This window comes from Myotis davidii, unplaced genomic scaffold, assembly GCF_000327345.1.
Source record: "Myotis davidii unplaced genomic scaffold, ASM32734v1 scaffold143, whole genome shotgun sequence".
In the NCBI taxonomy this organism is placed as follows: Eukaryota; Metazoa; Chordata; class Mammalia; order Chiroptera; family Vespertilionidae; genus Myotis; species Myotis davidii.
Window position 1 is genome coordinate 3,456,696 of NW_006294876.1, and position 25,256 is coordinate 3,481,951.

A 25,256-nucleotide genomic window follows, 5' to 3' on the forward strand; every position below is an offset into this window, starting at 1 on the left:
AGTGTAGGAAATATTCTTCCAGAGATATAACCCAGACAGGCAAAATACACAAAATACATAAAGACTTGGTTAGAAATGACCAGACAAAGCCTGTCATAAAGAAATAGTGGTCCTTCAAAACTTTGACGAAATGAATTGCACTATGTGCATTGACCAAACCAACACCATCTGTTTTGACTCTCTTGCAGGGCTGGCTCGCTGTGGCCTGCGGTGCACAGACCTCCATGCTAAGCCTGGAAATGCTTTCACAGCCACCACTAACCTTTCCAACTCTTAGGTAAATATTCTCCAAAACAGTTTTAGCAGAGCCGGGAAGAGTGAAGATGTCAGTGTGACTCTCAAGCTGATTTTGTAGCTAAGAGTGACACTCCTCAGCCAAACAAGGGCACACTTCGCCTTTGTGGAAGGAGGTCAAACCTGTAACAGGGCTGCATGGAGAAGCTCCTACCAGTAGCACAGGCCAGTGACCTTCTGGAAGGTCCCCTAAGCCAAGGTCTTCTCCCAGCCTCAGGAAGGCCGCCTGAGAGAGGGAAGGCAGCCTGCTCCCCTCAGAGCTCTCGGTCCCCCCCTGAGACGGTTCTTTCCCAGGTGAGTTCTTAGACATCAGCTTGTGGAGGGCTGTACTATTTCTTTTAGATTATTAGTTTCTTACTCAAAACCAGGTCACCCTAACTGTGTCTCACTCTGACACCTCTACCTGGGATTACCAGAAAGGAAAAACCGAAACAAGACAGACCAGAAACTGCTGGGGTAGCCCAGGTAGTAAGTCAGATTCACGCAGAGAACACGTGTGTTCTGTAGATTCCGCGTGGGCTTGACCTTTTCCGCTCCTGGATTTCAAGACCTTGCACGTTGTCTGGGGGGAGGAGGGAGACTGCGTGCGGCCTGTGGGCTCTGATGTGCTGCCAAACGTTGACGGCAGCACCTGCACACCTCCAGCGATGCTGCAATACTTAATGAGGCTCAGAATCAACAGCTTCCGGGCGTTCCTCTGGAGTGAGGCAGACGAGCTTCCACACACACCGCGGACACGTGATCTCAGTAAGCGTACTAGCCAGGGGACGCACTTGACTGTCTGTTTTCTCCCATGCCAATAACACAAATCACAACATCACCATGTATCCAGTGCCTTCAAAAAGGAGCTTGGCCCGCTGTGCAGGCAGCAAATCAGCCCCTTCCATGAAGCCTGCCGAAGTGTGCAATAGGTCAGCGTATTTGCTAAACTGAGGAAAAGTGATGCAGAAACTAAACTCTGGAGTCGCACTGGATCGGAGCGGGACAGACATGTGGTGCTTCACCCTTCTCCTCCAGGAACCGCCGGCCGCGCTGCAGGGCCGGGACCTTCAGCAGGTGCATGGATCTGTCCACAGTCTTGCCTCACAATCCCATACTTGATGTTCAGGTTTCCAGGATGGCATGGGCATATGAGATAGTCATTTGTATGAATTCAGATTGCTGAGAAAGTAGTTGATAAGTTTGCTTGCTTAAAATGAAATGTTAAAAATAACCAGTCTCTATGCTGTTTCTAAAACTAGAGCTTATCCCAGGCGTTTCTATGGCTTCACTCTCCTGTGATCAACTCCATCAAACGAGCCCAAACCTGGCGAGCTGCCGCAAGGGATGTTTACCAGGCACAGTATGCTCCTGTTGCTAAAACACAAACGGAACAACGTGGGACAGGTCTAATTAAAACACAGAAAAGCAGGCGTTTGTGTCCTGAGGAAAAAGTGGGGGGAAGATTGATTTCCCACTGCAAACTTACTATCATCAGATACTGAAAACTACAGACACGGTTGAAAGAGAAAAATTGTGGGATGGAGGGAGAGGACAAGAGAAAAGAAAAAGGAAGAGCAAGACTTGCTTGTAAAATCCCAAACCTTAATGACCCTGCACCCACAGAGGCAGAGGAAGCTTCCGTGGATGGATGTCCACTGAGCAGACCCGCCGCCTGTGGGACAGGGAAGGCGGTCTCGGTGTGTGGTCTGTGAAGCATCTGCCTCAGTTGCTGAATCACTAAAAGAGCCCATTGAGCTGGAGATTCATGGGAAGAGGGGGGTATGTGTTATGAGAAACTGCACTCTTAACCAGAACACCCAAGTTAGAAAACCACTTATTTAGGAAATAAACAAAACAAAACAAAAACACTTAAAAAGCATGACAGCCCTTCCTTCCCATCTTTCTTCCCCGCCCCTCCTGGCATGGAGGACATGGTGCCAGGCATTCTGAGGAAGTGGGTGGGCAGGGTGAGGGGCTCACAGAGGCCAGGCAGAAAGGTTGGGAGGTTGAGCAAATGCACTGAGTAAACAAATGCGTTCATACACTGAGGGAGCCGGTTTCACTGCTGTCTGGGAGGAATGTATAAACAGATGGGGAAAGCTGGAGAGAACTGAGGACCGGATCAGAAATGGAAGCACCAGTAAAAACACACGCAGTTTTAAAGTAGAGATAGACACAGGTAGATGGGGCAGTAGTTGTGGATGTGTGTGGATGGATGGAAGGATGGATGGACAGATGGATGGACGGATGGACATTAACATACATATTTCCTGACTCTTAACTGCTCAGAGAGCCTAGAAGCACTGACACCCACAGGTAGACAAGCCCTCGCAAGCACCCAGATCCTAGTTTCTAAATACCACACAACAGCACAGGAACCAGAACTTCTTGGTGAGATGGTTAACCTCAGGGACGATGCAGGGAAAGGACAAGATGAGTTGGGGACCATCTTGGTATGCCACAAAGTAATGCTCAAAAATGATAAGGATGGATGTATCAAAAACTCAAAAAAGGGACTCCTGCTAGCCAAATGTGGACAATTTAGGCATCAAATAGAGTATTGGATTATAGCCCATTGAATATAAAAAAGATTTCATAAATCCATACTGAATGAATGAATGGATGCATGAGAATAAAGCTCTTTGTTACGCAGAAAAGGCCGCCCAATGAATACAGAGGAGTGATGGAAATAAGTGCCATTGTCAGACAGCCACCACAGTGGCCACCGACACGGCAGGCGTCACCAGAGGATGTGGGCGGAGGCCATGAGAAGTCTGAACCTGTTACATCAGTATATCTCTTCACAAAATGCTCATCAAGGGCAAACTTTCTCTTTTTAAAAATATATTTTTACTTATTTCAGAGAGGCAGAGAGATAGAAAATCTTTCCATTTACCTGGTTCAAATGACTGTCTCCTGGAGTGTATGGAGCAGTTGCAAACAAGTACTTAGACTAAATCTGTGGTTTAAGACCCCAGCTTGGGAAGCTCTCTACGTGCCATTGAATTATTAGTGCCAACTTGAAATCTAATGAATTGGCACCACAGGTAAACACAGTTCCCATGTCAAGATGCCCTTTTCATAGAATGTAGTGGTAACAGTGAGAAAACTCTGTGCTTTGCTAGCAGTACCCAGGGCAACAGACAGGCTGAACCAGCAGCTGGGCCAGAGCATGACATGGTCGGGTCACGCAGGCAAAGGCTGCAGCCCAGCTCCTGCCAACCTGGTCCCCTTGTGTGTGAGCTCCTCAGTCCCACGGGGGCAGGAACCCATCACTGAAATCAAAACCAGCTCCTTGGAAGACCCCCTTCCACGGTGGATAACAGGCCATTCACTTTCTATATTCCAGGTCGAAATCAGACAATGCACAGAGACAGTACACGCGGGAAAGAACTTAATGCATTTGACACAAAATCTTCATGAATCACTGCAATACAAAATTACAGATCTGTTCAATTCTCATTTTTACCATAAAAAGGCTATCACTTATTGATGTGGTTCCTAAAAAAACTAGATAATCAAACTAGCTAGTAAACACTGATGTAAAGTTAAGAAGCGTTTATAGACCTAACTGGTTTGGCTCAGTGGATAGAGCATTGGCCTGCAGACTGAAAAGTCCCAGGTTCGATTCCAGTCAAGGGCATGTACCTTGGTTGCGGGCACAACCCCAGTAGGGAGTGTGCAGGAGGCAGCTTATCGACGTTTCTCTCTCATCGATGTTTCTAACTTTCTATCCCTCTCCCTTCCTCTCTGTAAAAAATCAATGAAATATATTTTTTTTAAAAAAGAAGTGTTTATAGAGGTAACTATTCTTAATTCCATGGACAGCGTAAAATAGTGCTGAGAGATAAAGGGATCTTGTTAGGCACAAAGGGAGCAAGAGAAACAAGCATGTAGATATCAACTTCCAGGGGAAGAAGGTTTGACCACATTCCAAAGCAAACGTTTAATTCCCACTTCGGCACTTGGGGGCCAGGAGACCTGGGCCTAGGACAGGAGAGTGCCAACCTCTTGGGGAAGCAGGAGGTGCCAGACTCAAAACAAAAGGCCAGTTTCTTCCCACGACTTTCACAGTGGATGTGGTTCACATCAAGGAAGACTTGGATTTAAAGATTTACTAAACATCTACTCTGTGCCCCCCTCTGCCCGGACAGCGTGGCTCAGGCGTTGAGCGTTGTCCCATGCACCCGGAGGTCATGGTTTGATTCCCAGTCAAGGCACATGCCTGGGTTGCAGGCTCAACCCCCAGAAGGGGGCATGCAGGAGGCAATCTATCTCTCTCTTCCTCTCCCTTCCACTCTCTGAAATCAATAAAAACATAAAAAAACGACCCACAAGTGACATGCCTTGACCCACCTATAGTTGTCATCATCACTAACATGATATGACAGAAGGCAGCTGAGAAGGTGAAGCCGACCTGTCAGGGCTCACGTTCCGGCTTCACCTCCTACAGCTCTTGACCTGTCACTTCCTCGCTAAGCCTCAGTTTCCTCGTTTGTAACAGCAGGGATAATACAGTACATGCCCCAGACTTGTGAGCAGTAATATATAAAGTCCTTACAACAAAGCCTGCACAGAGGAAGGTGGCAGAAATAAACCAGGGTAATTACATGAAATAATTTACCCTAAAATAATAACACTACCCTGAGATTTCTACAGCAGCGAGCAGCGTTCAGATTTGAAAAAAAATAGTGTGTGCTTTGCAAGGCAGAGCATGAGGCGGCATCGGGTTTGCCTCTTTTCTGGAACGCTCACTCAGGGGGCTAACTGGAGTGTGACCAGTCTGAAGAGCATGCAAACACGTGTTTCCTGAAACCTGGAGACAAGAAGACCGGGGTTTCAGAGACTAGCAGATGAAAACCTGAGCCCTCTAAAGGACACCCACAGTGTCACAGGCGTGAAAGGTCTGCTCACTGCCAACCACCACCACCCTCTTTTCCTTACTAGCTGTCACCCCCTACTCAAGTTCAAAAGTTACAATAAAACTGAAGTTTCACTCAAAAATCAAAAGGTTCTTGTAGGCCAGCCCAAACTTCCTTTTTCCCTAGCCTTCGTGCTATGACACAAAAATAACGTTGCTTTGCAAACGTAGTAGAGAGGCCCGCCTACCTCGGAATACGCCAGGGTGATGTGCTCGTATATGCCCTGGTGGTGGTGGATGGCGTCCTCCAGGTCCTGCAGCTCCGAGGGCAGGTCCACCTCTCCGCAGGCCTTGCACCACGAGTCCACGTTGCTCATGTACTTGGAAGGTTAAAAAAAAGATGATATCTATCAATGGCGATGTATAGTGAGAAGTGGCTATTCTTTAACGTGGTTTTGAAATAAGGGTAGTTGAGACATTCTAAGAACCTGGTTGAATCTCCATCTCAAATGGCTCTCCCATGAATTCTCAAACTGGATTCCTAGAATCCACCCCTGGTTTAGGTTCTGGCAGAGCTGGGGCTGGGCCCGGGAACCTGCACCTGAAATGATGACCTCGGGGGTCTCTGGGGCCAGGTCCAGGGGCGCACCTGGAGCAGCTCTGCCCTGCATTGCTGTTCTGGGCATGCCGGTTAATCTTCCAACTCCAACGCTAAATTCACATTTCTAACTGCCCTGCTGTGTCAGCCTCCAACCCAGCAGGATAGCAGTGCAACTCTCCCAGAGCCGTCCAGCCCTCCTGCTTTCCTCTTTCATTCAGTTGCTAATGGTTTCATTACTTTGCATATATCTGTCCAATTTTCCCAATACTACTTACTGAACAACTGTCTTTAGCCCCCTTCTTACACCTCATATAAGAATAAACTCAAAATGGATTAAAGGCTTTAAATGTAAGATTCGAAACTGGAAAACTCCTAGAAGAAAACACAAGCAGCCAATCCCTGACGTCTCTCTGAGCAACATTTTTTCTGATATATCTCTTCAGGCAAAAGAAACAAACAAAAATTAAACAAACAGGACTACATCGAACTAAAAAGGTTTTGCGCAGCAAAACCATCAACAAAATAAAAAGAGAACCTACTGAATGGGAGAAGATATTCACCAATGACACATTCGAGAGAAAGTTAAAATTCAAAATTTATAAAGACCTCATACAACTCAACAGCTTAAAAAAAAAATCCCATTAAAAACTGGGAGAGGACCTGAATAGACATTTCTCCAAGAGGATACACAGTTGGCCAATAGACATACGAATAGATGCTCAGCATCACTAATCATCAGAGAAATGCAAATTAAAACCACAACAGATGTCACCTCACACTTGTCAGAATGGCTACCACCAATCAATCAACAAACAAGTGTTGGTGAGGATGTGGAGAACAGGGACCCCTAGTGCACTGTTGGTGGGAATGCAAATTGGTGTCATCACCATGAAAAACAGTGTGAAGGTTCCTCAAAAAATTAAAAATGGAACTGCCTTATGACCCAGCCATTCCACTTCTGGGTATATATCTGAAGAAACCCGAAACACCAATTCAAAAGAATATATGTACCCCTGTATCAATTGCCATGTTAATATGGAAGCAGCTGAAGTGGCCATCAATAGCAAAACAGATAAAAAAGCTGTGGTACATAGAGGGTGGGCAAAAGTAGGTTTACCATTGCTTGTATGGAAAACAATACAACAATTATAAATACTAATTCAAGAATAAACTCTGTGTTTCGTGTACCCATAACTATAAACCTATTTTTGCCCCACCCTGTATATACAAGGGAATATTGGACACAAAAAAAGAATGAAGTCTTACCATTTGAGATAGTATGAACCAAGAGGGTATGAGGGTATTATGATACATGAAATCAGTCAGACAAATATCATGTTTTCACTTATATGAAATCTAAAGAGCAAAATAAACAAAACAAAACTGAAACAGACTCACAGACACAGAGAACAGATGGCTGCAGGGGGAGGGGGTGTTGCGGAATAGGTGAAAAGGGTAAAGAGATAAAAAAGCACAAATTGGTAGTTACACACCAGTCGTGGGGATGTACAGCACAGCACAGGGAATATAGTCAATAATCGTGTGATAACTATGCATGTTGCCAGGTGGGTACTTGAGACCTTGGGGGGAGCACTTTATAACGAATATGATTGTCTAATACAAAATAATGCTGAATGACAACTGTAATTAAAAAATTTAAAATGCTAATGGTGAACATCTGAAATCATTTACCTAACATCAGAAAGAGCAACAGGACCATTTTTTCTACCTTTTCAAAAGCAAATACAAACAGGATTAAAAGACAACCCAATGAAGGCCTCCAAACTCCTAGGCTGTGTGCCAGAACCTAAGGGTGGGCTGAGGGAGGCGAGGGTCGTGCCAGCCTCTCCCACTCTGCAAGTTAAACAAGAGTGTCAGTCGCAGGCTGCAGACTTTTTACAACAACAACAAAAGCCCCCTCCCCCCGCGGCCACCCCCACTTCCCCAGAATTCATCAATAGCTGAGAAACCACTGCCAAATGTCCTAGGGAGATCCTCTCAGCATGCATCATGTTGAGTGTCAAAGGCAAGCCGGCAGAAGGCCCCATTAGGGATGCTAACTCAGTTAAGCCAACTAGACAGGGACACATTTCTCTGGGCTTCACCTAGTTTACACTGCCTTGCTGCTTACCAGGGATGCCGGCGGTGACGAGTTAAAATGGGGTCACTGACCTGCCCTCCCAAGTACTTAGGACTTTTTAGAAACTTAAAATAGACAAGCTATCCAAATAACAACTGTTTATAAAAATCCCTTTATCATTTATGTACTGGCTCAGAAAAATATCTGCGTGCAAATCTTAGGACTTGAGAGCAATGATAAGGCATTAAGTGCCATCGAATAGCAGGTGGTTTCTGTTGGCTTCAAACATGACTAAACCACACACCCACAGGGAGCATTTCCTCACCCCCGTGTGGCACCTGCCTCACATCCTCAAGGCCATGGAAGTGTTATAACTTACTTTACCGCTCCCCTTCTGCATAGATGCAGGCATGACTCATTAGGCATATTTTTAAGTATTTCTGGGGTGGGGTGTTCTATAAATGTCAATTAGGTCAGGTTGAATGAGTCCAACTATTCCTGATCTCCATTTCACTCTCTCCTCTTTGATTATTGCATTTAACACCAATTATTAAGTTATTATAAACCTTTTTCAATTATGAGTTGACTGAGGTTAACCAGCATCATTAATAAATCACCAGGTTAAGTCACTAATTAATGGCTGCTGCACACGGGTCACTACAGCACACCCCAAGCAAAGCAGAGTTACAACATATTCCCAAGAGGCAATGCGCCTCCTATGTAACAGGGACGGTTTTAGTTATATAACACTTCACAGTAAGCAGAAGTGTCAGACTAGTGTGTCGGTGTATCCACATGACAACTGAAATATAGTCAACTCCAATTTTGAAGCAACCAATAAAGAGAAACATTCAAGAACTTTTACAAATGCCTATAGTAAAAGTAGTTTACTTATAATTTCTTTTTAAAATATTTTTATTGATTTCAGAGAGAAAGAGAGAAGGAGTGATAGATAGAAACATCAATGAATGATGAGAGAGAATCACTGATCAGCTGCCTCCTGCACATCCCCACTGGGGATCGAGCCGCAACCTGGGCATGTGCCCTGACCGGGAATCCAACCATGACCTCCTGGTTCATAGGTCAACATTCAACCACTGAGCCACACTGGTCAGGCTCCTTCTATAACCTTTAAGAGCTTGTTTCTGAAATCGTGTGCTGTCATCTCAGGAACTAAAAGATTTTCATAATGAAAACTTCAAATAATGAAAGCCCAAGCTTTGAGACCACAGGCAAGTCACTCCCCAAACAGAACATAAGGACAAGGACAGCAGCCCCATGTACTTCACAGGCCTGACTGAAGGAGGAAATGAGGCTTTGTGTTAAGAGCTGTGAAGTTTAAAGAGCCATGCAAATACTGGCTATTACTTTCTTTTTGGATATTATCAGGTCAGCGGCCCTTAAAGTCACAGATAAATAAGGTGATCAGACTTATGGGTCCCTCGGAAGGTCAGCCACTATCAGCACTAACAGGCGCTTCGGCAGTGACGGCCCTGTGACCTGCTCCGCCTAGTAAACGTGGCCACAAGCCCACGTGCTCCTGAGCGTCCGCACTGTGCATCCTGTGACTAAGGAAGTGAATTCCATTTCGTTCAGCTTTCAAATTACCTTGTTAATATATTTTAGTGAATGTGAAGGAACTTCAGTAGCCACATGTGCTGACTGGGCTACATACTGACAGTGTGGCTCGAGATCACATTATTTAATAGTAAAAATGGGAGACTTTAAGGTGCAGTAAAACCAAGTCACTTTATTTCTTTATGTTACAAAAATGTAATTCTAATAACATTTGCCTTGGGAGCTTTTAATAGGAAGGGGCTGTCCAGTGGCTATACTACATGACCAGAAAGTGAAAGCTGGAGCCCTCAGCGCCATCTGCTGGTGAAAGTGCTGACAGAGAGGTCATGCCCCCACACTGACAAACTGATATCCTGGAGATGAGGACATGAGACAGAGTGGCCCAGGCATCTTCCGAAAGCAGAACATCTACAAAACATCATTCTCCTATAGTTCTAACTTCTAGGTTCATGTTCATGAACCCACAAGCAAATACCAACACCAGAGCATCCACAGAGAGAGGAGCGAGGCGGGGAGCTCAGCACACACGTGTCCCTCCCTGGCAGCTCTGTCCCGAGAGGGGAGGCCTCTTCCTGTCATTTGACCACTCGCACAGGGTCGCGTATTTGAGCCCTATGTTCCCTTGAAAAGACTGAAATTCTTAATGAGAATTCTGATGGCGTTCAGAGAGGTGGCTATGATGGACCTCTAGCCTGTGACGTCCAAAGTTTCTGGTCCTTTCCCTCCTGAGGTCAGGAAAACAGCTTACGCATCACTGGAAGGTAAAGCATTTAAAAAGAAGGGACAAAGCTGGCCTAGTCCTGGAACTGCTCTCCTGGGAGAGGAAAGCCATGTTAGTAAATGTGACCTTCTCCGCATCAGAATTTCAAGGATCATACTGTTATTCAGTGAAGGGAAGATACACACTGCATTTTCGCTTGAGGGAAGGAAATACTTTCTGAGGACATCATCAAGGTTCATCCACAATGCCGGGCCCTGCCTCACCTGCCACTTCGTCCCTACGCTCGGATTTAACTTCTTTGGCCACTTGATCTGCATGGAGACCTCAAGCATTGCTATTGCTTATCCACTTGATCTGCATGGAGACCTCAAGCATTGCTATTGTTTATGCAGGATACCAAGAAATTCTGTTCAATATATTCATCTAGTTTAGTTTCCTTCAAATCCATAACTTACAGCCACTCATTTTATCCAAGGAAAAACACTCCAGTCTCTTTCAACTTTGCTACAAGGATGAAATGTTTAATAATAAAACATTGCGGAGGAAAATGCCCCATGGCGCTCACACTTCTAGATTATTTTCAGGCAGGTCAGAGCAGCAAGTAATCTTCCGGGTGTATTTACAAGCCTGAATCCCACTATGTTTACGAAAGAGATTTTCCTTATGTGTTATTATGCTTCGGACTCCCTGCCATTCACCCAGACGGCTTGTGCTGCTTCCAATTTATTCACAGCATCCTGACATACCTTTCTGGGCGCCCACCACCGACTTACATCCCAGCCCCAGTTCCAGGGGTTGCTGCCCCTCACGCTAGGTTCCCACTCCGGCTGACACGTAGGTGGGCAGCACACAGCTCATCTGCCCACCCACAATAATGCCCAGCGTACAGCACAACGACAGGGACCGGAACGGGTCAGAGCCCTGCAGACACCGCTAGCTGATCCTGAAGGGGGTTCCTATTACTTTAAAAGAGCTACTTTTGTGGGGAGGGGCCTTTACTTATCCTTTAATCATAAAACTAGTTAAATGCATATTAATAAGCAGAAAAATCTTCCTACTGAAACCTGAAAGTTCCTTTTTACAGCTTGGCTTTCACATGAGGCGATCAAGGTTTTTTTCCACCGTTTCCTCTCTTGCTTCACATTTTAAAGGTCTCTACAGTTGAGATCACTACTAATTAGTGTCTTGTGCAACATTCTAGCTGCCTTGCCCAAAGCTAGGCAAGCTGGGGCCTCGGTTTTACCTCAACTGACTTCATTCCTCAACAGAGACCACTTCTAGATTAAAGAGATACTATTTCCTTCTTATAGTCATCAGTGCAAATCCCTATAAATACAGTTTCCCCCCAAAAAGCTCTATCAGTATTTTCCCTTTAAAATAAGGCAACCGTTTGCCTCTTCCCCACCTGCCTTCCCGGTGGCCACAGGCTCCTGTGCTGTCAACACCTGCGAAGGAAGGTCCCTGTCCAGCACACCTTCCACGCTGCCGTCTCGGTCAGGAACGCATCGCTCTCCTTTTGCTGCCTCCACAGCTGCTTGCTCCAGCCAGTTTGTTTGCGGAAAGGATTGTGGAGGTGTGGGGAGTGGTACAGGCACACCTTACAGATTACCTCTTAAGTAAGATATTTCGACGAGCACATCAGCCAATGAAGCCAATGTGTTAGAATCCATGCAAATCATTAAAAATTGTGATCGACACTGAAAGCTGCCTGCCCCAAAGCCATGTCCGCCCAGCCCTTGCTGGCAGGGCCTGCCTACAGCGGTGGGGCTAAGAAGCTGGGTCCCCCGCTCCCCTCCCCGCACCCAGTCCTGGACTACGGAAAGCAGTGGGCGGAGGGATCTCCTGACAGTAACGTTTCCCTGATCAAAGTGATGGGCGACGACACGCACTGCCAGCCTGCACTCCCCGGACACCAAGTGGAGGGCTGGTGCTGGGAGCTGTGGCCTACATCCTGTAACCATGAGCGCACGGTCGAGCGCCCAGCCCTGGCATCGGCTCTGGCTAGAACTGCCTATACTTTGTCACTTCTTGTTTTGGGAGGAAAGCAAAGGCCTGATGTTTAAGCCTGACAGCCGGGCATCCTGTTACCTGCTGCCACAGCATCCTCATTAGAGTCTTGCAGTGATAACGAGGAGGGGGGAGAAAAGAGGGAGGAGAGGGGTAACGAACAGCGCTACCACTTGTTAGTACCCACCGTATGTATGCCAGGCGCTCTGCAGGGCACCTAATATGAATCATCTCATTTTCACAGTAAAACTCCTCTCAAGCCAACTGATTTCCACTTTACAAGTGAGAAACGGAGGAACGGGAGGCTAAACCACCTGCCTCAGGTTGCACAGCGAGGGGTAAGCCAGCTGACCATTGGCAGAGCTCAGGTGATTCGGTGCCACACAAAGCCCCCCAAGGATCTGGCCGCAGGGGGGAGGTGCCGGGGGGCAGCGGGTGGTCCCACCCCGTGACGGGCACTGACCTTCTCAGCCTTCTGGTGGAAAATGGAGGACATGTCCAGCAGGGTGCTGCGCTCGTCCAGCGCCGCGGCGAACGCCTTCCACTCCTGCTCCAGCTGGTTGGCGATCTGCTTGATCTGCTGAGAGGCGTAGTGGCCGGACTCCACCAAGCGATTGGCCACCGACATGATCCGGTTTATGTTGACGTACACGTTCTGGGGAAGGGGCAGAAAGAGAGGGCTCCTTAGCGGAAGGCAAACAGGAGGCTTCCTTTAAAACACATGCATAGAATTTCCCGAAACACGGCCTATTCGCTTAAAAGTGATATTCTTAACAGCAGAGTCACCTGGTAGAATGGTATACCTATTTGCTGTCTGGATTTCCGAGGGCTCTGAGTTTTGGTTCCCTTTCTGTTTGTCAGGCTGCAAAATTACACATCCACGGGCTGAAAGGCATCTTGTTAGGCCAGAGCAGTCAAAAGCACAAGTGTGTGCACACAAACACTCTATTACTCACTTCCTGGCTCCTGGTCCTGACAAGGGTCCAGATGGCAAGCCGCCTGACGAGCAGTCACCCAGAACTGCAGGACCCCAACCGTTCCGCTTCTAACTAGGACCCAGAAACCACTAAATATGTCCGTAGCCACCCAAGGCTATTTGTGTGAAAACAAGCTCTCCTTTCTCCGTAAATCCAAGTCTTCTTTTTTGTGCCAACTGAAAATATTCTCTAAATGGATGCACTTTCTCCAAGGAATATGAATTGGGACACAGAACAATGCTTTGTTCAAATTTTAAATCAAGCTTTTCTACTCTGCTGAGATTCCTATCTTCAGGTCCACCCGTGTCCCGCAAAAATAAGGGAGCGAGGCTTAAAAAAACTGCGCTTTTTGCAAAACAGGTTTTCGCTATGATATTTCCCTTTCCACCTTCCATCTTCTTTGAAGTCCCATTTCAGCCAAGGCTGGGGCGGGGATACACACCTTCCACAAAGCCCAGGCTGTTGTATTCACACACTTAGGATGCTTTGTGACGCATCAGAACACTGTGCTCTCTATAGTCCCCCAAATCACAGACACAACTATGGCTCCTCCCAATCTTGCCCCTACATCTCACTACCTTCCCTGTCCAAACTTCTCTACATTTTTCTTCCCTTCCCACACTGGTCCTGTGGGCCAGCCTCCCACGGCCTGGCACCCAGACCTCTGCAAGAGCCTTGTGGTTGTTACCTCGACTGCAGCTCACCCAAGAAAGTGTATCCACTTGTCCGTTCTTCCCCTGTACAGTCTTTTACTCATTTCTGCCCCAAATCTAACTAGGAGGAGTCGCCTATGCCCGGGATCAGCGAGCCACAGACGGCATGCAGCCTCTGAATTACTTTTCTGGGCTGCGTGTGCAAGCTAGACTCAGCTAACAGAGGGGTGTTGACAGTGTCAGGGAGGGAGGACACTTTGTGAGCTTGTGACAGTCAGTCAAGGCCACAGTCAGCAGGGAACTGGCTTCCCTGGCTCCTGCGGCATTAATGCTTATAACTAGTGTCCTTTAAGTCCCTGGCCCCTTCGCATACGCATGCTCTATCTCTAGTGCCAGGTAATGACATTTGCTCATTTTTGCTTTCTCTGTCCCCTTAAAGAGGAACAGTTCAAGGAGATGCCCTCGGTTAGAATCCTGACACGAGCTGTCCATGTGGACGGCTCTGCTGTGGGACCCACTGTGGGTACCATTGCCCCTCGAACCCATTAGTTTCCTGAATCACTTTCATGTCCTTACACAGACTGTGCTCACAGAGTGCTGGTCTGCGCAGAGTGCCTTCTCCACACCCCCATTACTTCTGGCGCAGGTCAGGGAACACGGTGGCACCCAGCACCCTGCAGCTCCAAGGGGCGGAGCACAGGAATGGGCACCAAAACCATCCATGGTGAACTGGCCACGTAGCTGGTGCAAGTTTCATTGGTTAGTTGATTTGCTTGTTTACATTTTTGTTTGTTGAAAACTGAAAACAAGCTACTTAGACACTGTGAGCACTGAGAACTGGACATTGGAGGTCAGCGGCTATCATCAAATCAGAAACTCTGAAGGCCCACATGGCCTCCTGGCTGCATGCTGGGATGTGATCTGTGTGTGTCCCATTCCCTAAAATCCCTTCCCTCACAGGATACAACTATCCCGGCAGTCTTACCATACAGTTCATAGCAAAGTGGTTGTGCTGCGTCTGAAGCTCCATAGCGTGAGGGTGGCTGGTCCCAATCTCAGTGTAGCTGTTCAGAAACAGGCCCTTGTTGTGTGTGATCCAGTCAAACATCTACCAGAACGAAAAAGACAACCTGAATCACTCCAGGAAAAAGAAATGAACTGACATGAACCCGGGAACAGGGCCAAACGCAGAAGAGGCAACGTTCTTCCTCAATAACCTCTCAGCATTTGGGTCCAGGATTCTTGATGTCTCAGAAGTTAGCACAGTTCTGAACCTGCAGGACCTGTAAGAAAATCTTACCCGGGAACAGGGCCAAAGATGTGCCCGGCAACGTTCTTCCTCAATAACCTCTCAGCATTTGGGTCCAGGATTCTTGATGTCTCAGAAGTTAGCACCCTTTTAGCCAAACCGGTCCTGTAAGAAAATCTTATCTAACAGATGGTTCCTTTGACAGATGAGGGTGGATGGAGCAAAGATATTCAAGTCCCCCAGGCTAATGACAAACTCATCTTTTGACTCTCAACCCAGCCCCCAAGCTATACTGAACTACTTAATGGCCCAAACTACTCTTCAACTAAAGACCTGTTAGGTACTAGGGATTTATCATCTCTGGGTGGGTTTTGGTGATAGCAATGCCAAAGACTATAAGATAATGTTCTTGAATGCAAGAAGTAAACAACAACAACAACAACAAAAAACCTGGGCAAAACAGTACAATAAAATTTACTGTGAAAATAAAAAGAATTGGGAAAAAATTTAACAAGGACATAATGGAGAGACTATCTGAATAAGGATGTAGACTACGTTGTTCACAAGGAAAGCATTTAAAGAAAAACTAGAGGCCTGGTGCACGACATTCGTGCACTGGATCAGGGGTCCCCCCCCTTCAGTGGATGTCCGACTGACGGCTTAGGCCTGCTCCCCACAGTCGGACATCCTTAGTGCTGCCGCAGAGGTGGGCCACTGCACTTGCCAGCCGTCAGCCCAGCTTCTGGCTGAGCGGCACTCCCCTGTGAGAGCGCAGTGACCACCAGGGTGCAGCTCCTGCATTGAGCGTCTGCCCCCTGGTGGTCAGTGTGCATCATAGCGACTGGTCATTCCTCAGTTCGGTCGATTTGCATATAACCCTTTTATTATATAGGATAAACGCCTATCAGTTAGCACTGATACTGTGCCTTGAAGCAGAATCCGAGATGGCCACCTGTTTTGTGGGGTTTTTTAATAATTAGAAGTCAGTGTCTTTGACAAAGCAGCACCTAAAACCTAAGTGCACTGACAGGTATGTGAAAAGCTTACCAAAGAACAGTACTGGAGGGTCACCTTTCGAAGGGTCCTTTATTTCTAATGTAGTTTTTTTGTTTGTTTTACTTTACAAAACATTCTCCTGTCCATGAAAAACAGTCCATGAGGTCAAATGAATAGTGACCAATTCACCCACACCCATGGCTTGCATCACATTCCCATAAAGAAGTGCACTGCTTTCCCATGGCTAAGACTGAGTTAGCCGATAACTGGCAAGAATGCTCGCTGAGTAGTTGGTTTATCTGGAGCACAAGAATAAGATATGAGACTATAAATTATTATTATTGCCTATACTTCCCAGAAACTATTAATTTCAACTAATTATTCACCCTTTTAAAAATAGAGCTGAATGGTGTACTGTCACTGGCTTTGTATGTGTGGAAGAGCAGAAATTAGCAAATGACATACATACAGGGTGTCCCCTCAAAAATGTATGCACACACTTTGAGTAATTATAAGGCAGTGTTTATTAAAATACATTTAATTTTCAAAATTGAGCTATAAGCTGTTAAAGTGTATATACATTTTTAGGGACACCCTGTACATACTATTGCTTTCAATAATATAATGCTATAAAACATACACTCTTTTAGCCAAAGATATCATTCTTGTCTATCTTAAAGGCATTTGAAACTATCAGTAATTAACAACTCGAAGTTTCTAAAATAGTACTGCACTGCACAGGGAATGACCATGGGAAGCAGATTTAGGGGCGGTCCCGGAACTGACACTCTCCGTCTCTAGTCTCTAACCGACACCGTGAGAGTCGATTACTCTGCCTCAGCCCTTTCTCTAGTCCAGTGGTTCTCAACCCTCTGACCCTTTAAATACAGTTCCTCATGTTGTGACCCAACCATAAAATTATTTTCGTTGCTATTTCATAACTGTAATGTTGCTACTGTTATGAATCGTAATGTAAATATCTGATATGCAGGATGGTCTTAGGCGACCCCTGTGAAAGGGTCGTTCAGCCGCCAAAGGGGTCTCAACCCACAGGTTGAGAACCACTGCTCTAGACCAAACGATCCAGAAAGCTTCCCTGTGTCCTCCCTTTGAGCATCCCTCTCCCTCTCCTTTACCTTCTCAGCATCCTGTTCAAACAGCCGCAGCTGAAAGCACTGGTCCAGCTTCAGCTTCCGCACGTGCCACATCTGATGCAGATGCTGCCGCGTGGAGTGCAGCCGGTCCAGCATGGCGGACACCTTGGGTAAGAGGCTCTGCAGGTCTGCGTTGCCTGACCCTGAGTTCTTTTTGGGAAAGCTGTCGCTGCTCTGGATCCGCTGGAGCAGCTTCTGTCCCTCCAAGTCCAAGTCCTCGATGGGGGCCTTAATCACCTTCTTCTTCAGCTGGGAATGCTCCTCGATCATGTTCCGAGCCCCCTCCAAATCCTGAGGCAACTCCTTCTTGGCCAGGATGTCCTGAAGCTCCTCCAGCCGGGACAGCATGTGGGTGGCGTTGCTAATGTAATCTTCAAAAGCAACTCTGATTTCAATCCATTCCTCATGGTTGTACTCCAAGCAGCCGTCAAACTCGGGAGTTAGCTGAGAAGGGTCGACGACTTTGGTAAGGCCTTCTAAAGAGACCATGTTTGTCTTAGGAGAAAAAAACAGGTATGAGAAGATGAACCAACTCTGTATGGTCTTAGTTAGCATAAAACAGTTTAGGCACAGATCTTCAAACTTAAAGCAGGTCATCTATTTATAGAAAACATAACATACCTTGTTCTGGCCCCATAGATATAAGTAAATGAAGCCCTACAGTATAGTTGGTGAAAATAAACCCATTAGAGCAACACATGTATGTTACTTGGAATATCTAAAATTTTAGACTTATATGTATTTCATGAGAGCTAAAGATATTAGATTTCGCCCTGACCAGTTTGGCTCAGTGGCTAGAGCGTCGGCCTGCGGACTGAAGAGTCCCAGGTTCGATTCTGGTAAAGGGCATGTACCTTGGTTGCGGGCACATCCCCAGTGGGGAGGTGTGCAGGAGGTAGCTGATCGATGTTTCTCTCTCATCGATGTTTCTAACTCTCTATCCCTCTTCCTTCCTCTCTGTAAAAAATCAATAAAATATATATTTTTTAAAAAGATATTAGATTTCTTTCCAAGAATGTGGACACTAACCCTCGATTTTAGGCACATCAACCAGGAAATGTGTCAAATTGCCAAGAACAGAGCACGTCTGACATTTCCCTTTTGGCGAGACAGCCTTCCTCATCCACACCCGTCCACCATCTCACTCCCAGCAGAGAACTCTGCCCAGGCTTCCGTCTCCCCGCAGTCACGCTTGCATTCTGTTCGTGGGCCCCAAAATCCCTCTGGAGCACCACCTCCCACTAAGGACACTTGTGTGGGGGCTGCTTGTTAAGGGACGGACCAGCGCTGCTCCAACCAGACCACCCTCACCATTCCCCTTCCTAAACTCCACCTCCCGTCAGGTAACACCTCAGCGGACATGAATGGCTTTTTAAAATGTAGAAAACATACAAGGGTTAGCCAGAAAGCTGGCAGAAGCTCTTTTCACAAAGGTAAAGACAGAAGGTTTCTTCGCTAGATTCTGAGCAGTACAAGTGTTGCACTGTGATACAGTTTTAGTCAATTACAACCTAAACAGGAAATCCTGGCCTCACCCTACCTGTCAGACCTGCTGCAGGATTAGGTAAGAATTATGCTTCAAGGAAAGCATCGGAGGGTGGGGTGATTAAATGCAACGACAAAGGTAAAGGAGGAAGATCCATGGCCTAGAACCAAAAGAGGAAAGAGAAAAAGGCGGGTGGAGTCCCACCTGCACCTCCAGCCTTAGAGAAACCTACGCCTGTACCTCGGTGCCGTTTGGCGTAAGAAACCGCGAAGGCAGCCAAGCTACAAAGAGGGGCTGCTCCTTAGCAAGCACTTCTGCTGCCACGTGACTGCAGTTCACTCCCGTCTCATCTGCCTGGACTTTTAATAACGTCCCTGGGGGCAAACAAGTTCAATGGAAAAACCGGTCTCGGTAACCTCGAAGGCCAGGGGACAGATCAAATTTCAACTAGCAAAACCTTGCGCGAATTATTTTGCCAAACCATTCGTCTGCTTAAAACATGTATCAGTAAATGCAACACACTTTAAATGTGACATCAAGAAAATAGTAAGACCCAATATATTGTCCTCCGAAATCACTTCTAATTGTATATGAAGATAAAGGCTTACTGGTTTCATGTTTCACCTAAATCTCTTCAACACAATTTCAAATCAAAAGTAAATTCTGATTTCAGATGGAAAATCAGTTGCAGGGTAAGAGATTTAAAAATGGAAGTAACACCACTTTGAAGAGGGTAACAGGTCACATAGGCTTGAGGATTAACACTGGGCGATGTGTTTAATACCATTATTGCTCTGAGGGGGACCAACGTTTTGCTGCCTCAAAATATGCCTTTTGGGACATGGATTTTAAGCTGGTTATTAAGAAACAATAAGCTCAGAAAAAACTGCTGACCCTTCACTTGCTTCAGAGAGAAAAAGCTGCTTGAAGGAAGAGAGCATCACCTGGCGCCAGGATACAAACTACCGGGAGGGGAGGGGGCTGGCAGAGCTGCTTGTTGGACTCCCCTCTGCGTCCCACTGGTTCTGGGGGCCCAGCAAGAACTCTACATGTTTGCTCTTTCTCAGCGACCTGCAAACCACCTGCTTTCCCTTTGGCATCCCAGACCCTGCCTCCCCCTTCTTTGTCCAGGATGGTATATAAACCTCAACTTCCCAATGCGTCTGCAGGCCTCAGCCTCACGGCACTCCTGCATATACATCCGGGATACATTCTGGACATTTTCTTGTAGTCCTGTCTCCTGTTAATTAGATTATTAGACCAGCCGGAAAACGTAGAATGGCGGGGTAAAAATTATTTTTTGCACCCCCACACTGTTTACCTTAAAATACATGAATATAGTCACTGAACCCTAATGTTTAGGGAAAAGGTGCTAGAAGAAGCAATCTATTGAACCAAAAGTTATTATAATATATTATTAGAAAATTTTCAAATTTTATTACAGAATATGTACGGCATGAATCCAGTTTCAAGTTGGCCAGACACTTTCTTCCGCTAATCAGCTCATTAAACTGCCGCACCAAACCTGTCAGAGCCTTGGAAACTGAAGGAGTGGTGATGGTAGAAAGAAGACAAATTAATGCTGTATACGCTGTCTGCAAGACAGCGTCCTCACGAGCCACCCAAACCCACCTTGGTAAGCGACCCACTAGGATGACACGATAAATGAGCCCACTTTTGTTACTTCATGCCATAACTAATTTCACATATGTACACAAGATATGCAGTTCCCTCTAATATGTGGTTTTAAAAAATCTAATACCAGCCTACAATGAGAAGGGGGGAAAAAAATCTTTTTTTTTTTTCATTAAACCATAGGTGTGGTTGTAGCTGGGCTGGCCACACACGGAAGTTACCTCAAATTCAAACTTAGAGCTGCCAAAATTAGTCCTCTGTTTCTGCCAGAAGTTGTCCGGCTTGATGATCAGTGCGACGTGGATGCAGCAGGGGAAGGACTCCTGCAGGATCTTCAGCAGGGGCTTGATGGAGTCCCACTTGGACCCGCGCATGTCCACGATCACCGTGAAGCCTCGCTTGCAGACTTCTTCACTAGAGAGAAAGGAAACACACGCTCAAGCCACGCGCCTCTTGCCACTTCTTCTGGGCAGAGTCCCGCTGGGCGGCGCAGCTCTGCTGCCTTCCTCCTGGTCTGGGAGGGAAACTGAAGGGAAGGGGTGCCCCCTGCACTCACAGCCTGACTGCGGGTCAGCACTGCGAGGGGGTAGGGAGAGGAATGGAAGGATGTGGAATCGATTCAGAAAGAGCTCAGGTCTTACCCAGGGAACCAGACGCTCTCACCTCCCTTGTCATAGAAGTACAGACTGGCTATGCGTGCGTCAGAGCGATGATGACTGGGGACAGGGTCCAACTCTGAAAACCTTTAAAGCTTGATCTTGTATTCACGGTTTCCTGTCCTGTCTCCTCTTTAGGAGAAAAACCGCCTTTGTGTGTTAACTGACCATACACGCTGCTGCCTCGCAACTATTGCAGCAAAGGTTCTTAGCGAGCACTGGATGGGCCGCCCCCTGGTAGCATGCACAGAACCAGGTGGAGGTGTCACACCATCAGCAGCAGCCCCCAGACTCCCCAGCCACAGGCGTGAAAACTACCCCGCCAGCAGCTGGCAGCAACGGCTGGGGCTTTTCAATGTCCCACTTTGTCCCCTTTGACTTGTCCCAGGGCCCTGGACTGGGGATTTGTGGCGCCCTTCTGGCTGAGTCTTCGGGGCCAATCTATTTTCACAGTAAGTATCTGCCTTTCACCAGCTGCACTGATGGGTGAAATGGTGGGAACTGTGCTGGCCCTCAGCACAGAGCAGGGCAGAGCAAGGAGCCACCGTGTTCCTCCTCCCCACGTGCTCAAAGCGCAACAAAACAACCAAAGAGCCTGCTCTCTTTAGAGTGACCTCGATGAAGCAACAAAAGTGATTAATTTAGTTAAGTCCCAACCCGAGTACATGGTAAGTATATATAATGCGCTTGTGTAATAAAGAAGAAACAACAGGAGTCAGAGTCCTTAGAGACAGGGGGGACCCTGGCCCCGCTGGGCTGTAGCGTCAGTGTTACACGGCTGCCCACTGGAGAGCAGCCCTGCCCTCACTGGCGCGTGGTGCACACTCGGTCCACGCAGGCTGCTGCTGCTGGCACAGACCCGAGCCGGAAGGCTGCCTGTGAGCTCTACGGAAATCCACGCAAGGCCTCAACCCACCCAGTGGGAATTTTAGGTGTTCACCCAACATGAATGTACTGGGACTAAGAAAAGGTCTCTGACATTTTTTCTGCCTCGTGTAATCACCATGAGAAATTAGTCTAAATTAAAAACTCAGAAAACTAATTGCTATCATTAAGTGATGTTAAAAAGCCAAAAAATTAAAACCAATTTCATGCTCTCTTGCATGAGTTCACTCCTCTTCCCTCCCTCCCTTCTTTACACACACACACACACACACACACACACACACACACACACATTCTTTCCTTACCTTGATTCATACCATGGGAGTAACTGACATGCCAAGTTCTCCAATGTAAAGTTCCTAAGACAACTACCTCAGTATAAAAGGCTTTTCACAAAAATATTCTGAAAAAGTCTGTGGGGGCAGAACCCGAGTAGATGGCGGCTCACAGTCCGAGGAACACAGTGTTGAAGCCATAAAGAGAAAACGATGGACCCACCAGCCTAGCTTATCACTCACGTGTGGAGAACTGCAGGAAAGATCTCATTCATCAGTCACCTACGCCTATGACCATGAATTGAAGGGAGTTAACACTGGGCTCATGCACGCCTCATGCTATGCTGTCAGCTCTCCGGTCTCAAGCAGGTCCTGGGCCACAATCCAGGCATCAAAGGCCTCCCTCACAAATCCTAGAGCAGCGGTTCTCAACCTGTGGGTCGCGGCCCCTTTGGGGGTCGAACGACCCTTTCACAGGGGTCGCCTAAGACCATCCTGCATATCAGATATTTACATTACGATTCATAACAGTAGCAACATTACAGTTATGAAGTAGCAACGAAAATAATTTTATGGTTGGGTCACAACATGAAGAACTGTATTTAAAGGGCCAGAAGGTTGAGAACCACTAGAGGCGAGCAGGGCTTCCAGAAAACCTCCCGAGTCGCTGAAATGAAGTCACAGTTCATTCCTGGACCTCCCTGAACTCTAATGGGGTGAGCAGTGCACTGTCCCATTTCGTAGACACGCCAGGGCTCCTGGGCAGGAGGAAGCCTGACCTGCTGGCGGGTTCTGCTCCAGCTCCCAGCTCTGCTGCCCCACAAGCCGGAGGAAGACTGCAGCCTCTCGGGGTGATTAGCTGCCGTTTGGGAGGCTGCGCTTTAAACATCAGTCGTCACCGTATGCAGACAAACTCTCCGGCAGCCTGGCTTCCTCCTCACATAGCCCCGCATGGTGTGTACACACAACTGCAAAGTCCTCCACTTGAAAGGGGCTTAAAACGAATCCCGAATAACTCCCGGCTTAACAACAGGAACAAGCCGAAGAAGGACCCAACCAGAAGGTACCCTGAGCCTGCACCGTTTACAGAAGGATTAACCACTCCCCTTCCTCCACAATCAAACTGTTAGCACCCGTGACGTCCCGAGAAATGAAAACTACACAGGAACTGGGCTGGGAGTGCACACCCTTTCAATCCATCCGTCCTTACCAAGTTCAAAGCCAGTCACTATTAGGAAAATCGTGGCTTGCAAACCTTCCCGAACCCAGTTCTGTATGTGAGCAGCTAAGGAACGTGTGCAGTTAGCAACAGGAGGTGGGCTACTGCTACTCCTTCGCTGTGAAGACATATTAACTAGCACACTGGAAAGTGTGACTTATTTACCAGCTTGGTTGGCAGTTTTATCAAAGAACCTCATTTTATCTATGAAATACAGAAAAGTTAGATAAAACAGAGGTCCCTTCTCAACACACGTCTCTGAAAAAGAGAAACTCTACTTTCTTTAGTTCCTAGATCAGCGGTTCTCAACCTGTGGGTCACGACCCTTTGGGGGTCGAACGACCCTTTCACAGAGGTCGCCTAAAACCATCGGAAAACACATATATAATTACATATTGTTTTTGTGATTAATCACTATGCTTTAATTATGTTCAATTTGTAACAATGAACTTGGGGTCACCACAACATGAGGAACTGTATTAAAGGGTCGCGGCATTAGGAAGGTTGAGAACTACTGTCCTAGATAAAGAAGGTCCCTTCTTGAGGTACCATCTCACACCTGTCAGAATGGCTATCATCAACAAATCAACAAACGACAAGTGCTGGCGAGGATGCGGAGAAAAAGGACCCCTCGTGTACTGCTGGTGGGAATGCAGACTGGTGCAGCCACTATGGAAAACAATATGGAGTTTCCTCAAAAAGTTAAAAATGGAACTCCCATTTGACCCAGAGATCCCACTTCTAGGAATATATCCCAAGAAACCAGAAACACCAATGAGAAAGGATATATGCACCCCTATGTTCATAGCAGCACAATTCACCATAGCTAAGATTTGGAAACGGCCTACGTGCCCATCAGCAGATGAGTGGATTAAAACACAGTGATATATCTACACAATGGAATACTGTGCTGCTGTAAAAAAGAAGGAACTTTTACCATTTGCAACAGCATGGATGGAACTGGAGAGCATGATGCTAAGCAAAATAGGCCAGTCAGAGAAAGATAAATATCACATGATTTCACTCATTTGTGGAATATAATGAACAACATAAACTGATGAACAAAAATGGATCCAGAGACAAGGTAACACTGAACAAACTGTCCAACCTCAGAGAGAAGGCGGGGGGAGGGGGGAGTTAGAGATCAACCAAAGGATTTGAATGCATGTATATTAGCATAACTAATGGACACAGACTCTGGGGCAGTGGGGGCTTGCCCGGGATGGAAATGGTTTGGTGGGGGGTGTCAATCAGGGGGGGGTTAATGGGGGGGGGGATGGAGACATATGTAATACTTTAAACAATTAAAAAATAAAGTCCCTTCTTATATGAAAGTTCATGACTGAATTCATTCAAAGTCTCCACATTATTTCATTAGGGACCAAAGAGAGGGGGAGTATTTTATCCATTTAGCTGCTAAAAATCATTTTAATGTTCTAGAGCATAATTCATATAATTCAAGCAATAAGAACAATGAACACCTAGAGATGTACCAAGCCCACTGTTATTTCATGGCTGGGCAGGAATCCCCACCACACCAGCAACAAGTTCTGCTGCGACTTGCTTCTCCTGCACTCATTCCATAGGCAGTCTCCTTGCACATGCATTCTTTGAAAATCACTGTTACTCCTTTTTTTTTTTAAGAAGGGGGAGGGGAATGGAAGGTGATCCAAGTAAGAAACCTCAACTCCTCACCTCTCCCAGATCACATTACATTTAACTCTGGGGGCCACGCTCTGAGAGGCACAGACAACCTAGAGGCCGCGCAGGAGAAAAACGTGCTGATCTGGCTCAGAACACATCAAAGGGAAAATAACAGAAGGAAGGGAGGGGAGCGGATGCAAAAGATGGAAATTAGAGTGCTACTTCTGAGGCAGCTACGGGACCTGAGGCCCTGCGCTGGGCGGGTACGTGAGTAATCTTACCGAAGTATAGATTAACATCATA

At 46.7% G+C, this 25,256-nt stretch overlaps 1 protein-coding gene across 1 annotated transcript in view; it reads right to left on the reverse strand.

The window, feature by feature from the left end:
- Positions 1 to 25,256, reverse strand: part of TRIO (trio Rho guanine nucleotide exchange factor) — a 205,763-nt gene that overhangs the window by 170,833 nt on the left and 9,674 nt on the right. Inside the window, 5 exon segments of the mRNA XM_015567633.1 lie at positions 5,386 to 5,517; positions 12,588 to 12,779; positions 14,740 to 14,862; positions 17,136 to 17,648; positions 20,496 to 20,688. Coding sequence (XP_015423119.1) covers positions 5,386 to 5,517; positions 12,588 to 12,779; positions 14,740 to 14,862; positions 17,136 to 17,648; positions 20,496 to 20,688 — 1,153 coding nt within the window.